The sequence below is a fragment of the Gavialis gangeticus genome, unplaced genomic scaffold, assembly GCF_001723915.1.
Source record: "Gavialis gangeticus isolate Ggan-Ray unplaced genomic scaffold, GavGan_comp1, whole genome shotgun sequence".
NCBI lineage: Eukaryota > Metazoa > Chordata > Crocodylia > Gavialidae > Gavialis > Gavialis gangeticus.
In genome coordinates, this window is record NW_017728993.1 from 64,203,887 (window position 1) to 64,208,341 (window position 4,455).

The window sequence follows — 4,455 nt, forward strand, 5'->3', positions numbered from 1 at the left end:
AAGTAGATAGAAATTATGGGGTAAATTTATACAATATTAAAAATTACATATGAAACTTAACATGGTATAAATATTATTAATCATATTCGTTTTACCTTAACTTTTCCTTGGAAAAAAAAATACAAGCAATCACCAAACATGTGCTTAAATATCACTCTTCCCCTTCAGAAGCTTCAGCTAAACTAATTCAGTTCTTCTGGTTAGTTTATTGTATGCAATATAAAACAATTTTCTGGAATATTCAAGAACGTTTGCTTGATGAAAGCCAGTTTCAGTCTATTTAAAAAGTGCTTTTTTTGTCATCCTTCATATAGATGACTCCAGCCTGGGCTTTTCAGGACTTCTGGGTTCATATCTGTTGGAATAGTTATGAAATCTGGGCTTCTGAAACTCGGGGTGGTATGGTGTGTCTTAAGCACTATGTTGCCCAGGTCCCCACAGCTGTTGTGTACAGGTGTTCGTTCACAGACCATCCTTTGACTATCTGTTACATCAGCAGACGAAGGCAGGGTGTATTTCTGGGGGCTGGTATGGAGAAAACTTTGGGCTTTTATGAAATCAGCATTCTACTCGCCCTCTAGCTATATACCTATAACAGGGCAGGAGAATATATAGGCCAATTCTTGGGAGAAAACCATGCAAACACCTCTAAAGATTCCTAAACCATCAGTGATATCCTTACTTTTTCTCAAGTGAGAGTAACCTCTAATTAGTATTTTGTGTCCAGACAGAATGCCAGATATTGCATGTAATGCATGAAGGCTCAGAGTTAGTGGATGTGTTTTTGCTAGATTGGAGTGGTCCTCTCTTGTACCTTCCTTTCTAATCCCTTCTAACTCTGTAGGTTCAGAAGGAAGATCAGATTTGAAAAGGCCCAAATCATACCAATAGCACTGTTGTGGATATTGAGTGTTTATATTGATATGGAAATATTTTGAAGCTGTTTAGAGACCAGCATATTCATCTCCATCTGTTTTCAGACCTTTTTCTTCCTAGTAATAGATAATCCTCCATCTGATCCAGATATTTCATGTAGAGCTAAGGCAGTGGTTCCCAACCTTTTTTAGACTCAAGGTATCCCTTCATAATTCTTGTTAAAATGGGGTACCACTTGATTAAAAATGAAGTCTTTTTATTACAGTACTTACCTTCTTACAGAGGGACCAGGCAGTGGGGGCAGGGGGAGCAGTTAGGCATGGAGAGCTGACATTATCGGCTATACTGGTCAAAAAAAGTCAATTGCCGTTAATGTCAATCTTCCTTTTATTGGTGCCCATCCAAAATGGACCAGTTATATCAGTGCACCTCTAGGAAAAAAAAACCCTTTCTTTGCTCATCATTTACTATGGAACCAGCCATGAATTGCAAGTATTTGTTTTACTGTGTCTTTTGAACCAACAGTGATAGTTGGGATAGATAGACATGTTTTTGGACATGAATTGCCTTTTTTACTTTGTCTGGAAGCTTGTTAAACATCTCTTCCAACTATACAGATTATTTGAACCCATAAAGGCAAATAAATGTGCTTATTTCTGACTGTGGGGAAAACCAGTGTAGCAAGGAAATGGATTTTAGAATCTCAAGAAATAATTATGAAGTGCAAAACAGAGGGAATAGAAAATCTTATGTAGCTTGCCTGCAGTAATTAATCTCTGTGATTGGACTAGAGCTTTTTAATTTTTATTAGAACCCTTTTGATCATAATACTGAATGGATACATCCTCCACTGACACTTGCCAGCTTTGGTAGAAGACAAATTCCAGTCTGAAAGTATTATAGTGTGTGATCTGCAGTGCTTTCACCTGATAAAAAGAACTTATTTTAATCATTCCATTTTTAGTTTGCTTGTGTTTAGTCTATTATCATATTTCTCATGGCATGCATGATGTAGTGTTGTTTATGTTTTGGACTTTGTTAGTGTTTTCATAGGAAGGGGATGTTTTATCTTATTCTCCCTCACACTTAGAAACAAATCACTTCCTCCCAGGTTATCTTCCCTTGGAAAAAAAATGTTCCCTGAAATTTGCCAGTGCAGTAGGGATTATATTACATCTTTAAAAATGTATAATATACATATAAATAAAGGTGGTTGGATGATGATTTCCTGGGAACAAATTACTGCCACTTCTTTGTAGTCTAGAGTGGCTTCTGAAAGAATCCCTCTCCCTCCAATTGACTGGGTTATTGCATTCATTGCAGATGCAAGCTGAGGTGCCCTTATTTGCTAAGGCTCTTCAAAACCAAGGCACCTTTTCTTAAATGCTTGCAGTGATATATTCTGTATGTGTTTAAATGAGCAACCTGGCCAGCAACCTTCTCCTTTTTCTAATCCTCAGTCCTTTAATCAGAGTATTGTTGGAATTGGAGATATTTCAGCATCTAAAGTTTAAAGTCGAAGGTCCATCCAATGCTAGAAGCCCTTTGGGCTAGCATAATTGCGGGACATTAGATTGCATAGCCAGTGGTGTGCAAGGGAGTGATAAGGGTAGCGTCTAGTCCATAAAAGCATGAATTTGAAAGGTAAATAAAAATGATTTAAAATGTTAATTTTTGTCCTGTCACCCTCACCAGGTTATGAGTGGTGAATAGGGTGTGAACATAGTCCATAGGTAAAAATTTTGACTTGCCCTTTTAAATTCTTGTTGTCTTGGTACTTCCTCGTTCACTGAGGGCGTCTCAGAAGTGATATCATGTCTACCAGAAACCTCATTTGCAATCAGTCCAGAGTATTTGTAATGTCACTGAACTGCACATTCTGGGATATCTTCATTTACCAGGAAGCATAAAAGTAACTTCATGGAAGGAAGGGAGAAGATTTTTTTTTTTTTTTAAACTTTCTGTGCTTATTACTACTAGAAATTTGTGACATAACCGGTTTTGCTTTGAAGTTGGCCTTCGTAGGAGAATTTTTTCGAGAGTTGTATCTGTGTACATATGATAACTTCTGGATCACTAGTAGGACAGACCAGTGTTCTTGTTCCTTAGATTATTAGGTTGAATTCATTTGTGACTCGTCTTGTTTCAGATGGCTGTGTTGCACAATATGCGTGTGTGTGTCTACACTTTGCCTAATCCAAACCTGTTCCACCCAGTGGCAGCCTTTCTGTTGACTTGGTTAGACTGTGAATCAAGCCTGGTCTAAACAAAGTTGAAAGCTGAAAGTTTAATTAAGCTGTGTCCTTTTTTTTTAAATGGATTTAGTTAAGAATGTTCACATGTTTGCACTGGTATATTCAATTCACGTTTTGATCATAGTGATTTCCTCAGTTTCATTTTCATTACCTTCTATTTCTTGGTAAACATAATCCATTTTTGCAACATTTCTGAAAGGTAAATAATCATCTGTGTTTTGTTTGCAATGCAGAGGTTAACTGACTTGGCCAAAATCTAGTCAAAGCTGGGAGTATAACATAGTTGATGATTCAGTCTCCTGTTCTAATCATAGAACTACATTCCCACTTCCAGTAGACCTGTTCAGGGATTAATTGGCATAAAGGATTTTAAAATATTGTGTATCCAGTTGAGTGAGAGAACTTTTTTTCTTTTTTCTTTCAGGTTATGTTTCACACTATGTGCTGACTGTCTGTACTTACAGAAGATATTTAAAAGCAAGCAAAAACATTTTTTCAAAGATTTTGATTCCAGTGGAATCTGCTCTTTTTAGATTTTGTCTAGTGAATTAATTCCTGAAGCAATGCCTGTACAAGCTCCACAATGGACGGATTTTCTCTCCTGCCCAATTTGCACACAGACTTTCGACGAAACAATCCGGAAACCCATCAGTTTGGGCTGCGGTCACACTGTCTGCAAGATGTGCCTCAACAAGCTCCACCGTAAGGCATGTCCCTTTGACCAGACCACTATCAATACAGATATTGAGCTCCTTCCTGTGAACTCAGCATTGCTGCAGCTAGTGGGTGCTCAGGTAATCATATTTCTCTGTTGTTTCAGCTTTTAAATGGGCAATTAATGAATGAAAAATGTTGGACTACAGACAGCAGGTAGATAGATGTAGAGCCAATGTTCATCTGTGTGATAAGGTCAGTTCCAGGGTCCTGGCTTTCCGCATGATGAAAGAGTTGCCTAGGAAAATGATTTTTAACCACATTCCTTGAAACATGTTGCCTGTGTTGTCTTTCTGTGATTGAGACAATCTACGGTATTTTGTAGCCGTAAAAGATTGTGGAATTTTGGAAACTTGTGGGGGGAAAAAAACTTGTTTTGTTGTGGGCATGAACCAGCATAGGGGAAGGGGACTATTTTATAGGGCTGCCACATTGAGGCATATTGAACGAACTGTTTACTGATGATCAAGCTTTTTCCATTCTTTTACCTTCCATGTCTACCTGGTGCTCCATCTAGTTCAGGGGCAAAATATGGCCCACAGGCTGGATCTGGCCCACGAGGCCATTCTGTCTGGCCCATGGGGCCCCTAAAAAAAAAAAAAAAAAAAAA

General features: G+C 38.0%; 1 protein-coding gene across 5 annotated transcripts in view; it reads left to right on the plus strand.

Annotated features, from left to right (window-relative positions):
* The first annotated feature begins 3,559 nt into the window (after positions 1 to 3,559).
* Positions 3,560 to 4,455, plus strand: part of RC3H1 (ring finger and CCCH-type domains 1) — a 51,845-nt gene continuing 50,949 nt past the window's right edge. For all 5 annotated transcript variants that reach the window (XM_019501859.1, XM_019501860.1, XM_019501861.1 and 2 more), the window contains exon 1: positions 3,560 to 3,925. In XM_019501859.1, the coding sequence (XP_019357404.1) occupies positions 3,695 to 3,925 (231 nt within the window). In that variant the 5' untranslated portion in view covers positions 3,560 to 3,694. The remainder of the gene's footprint in view (positions 3,926 to 4,455) is intronic.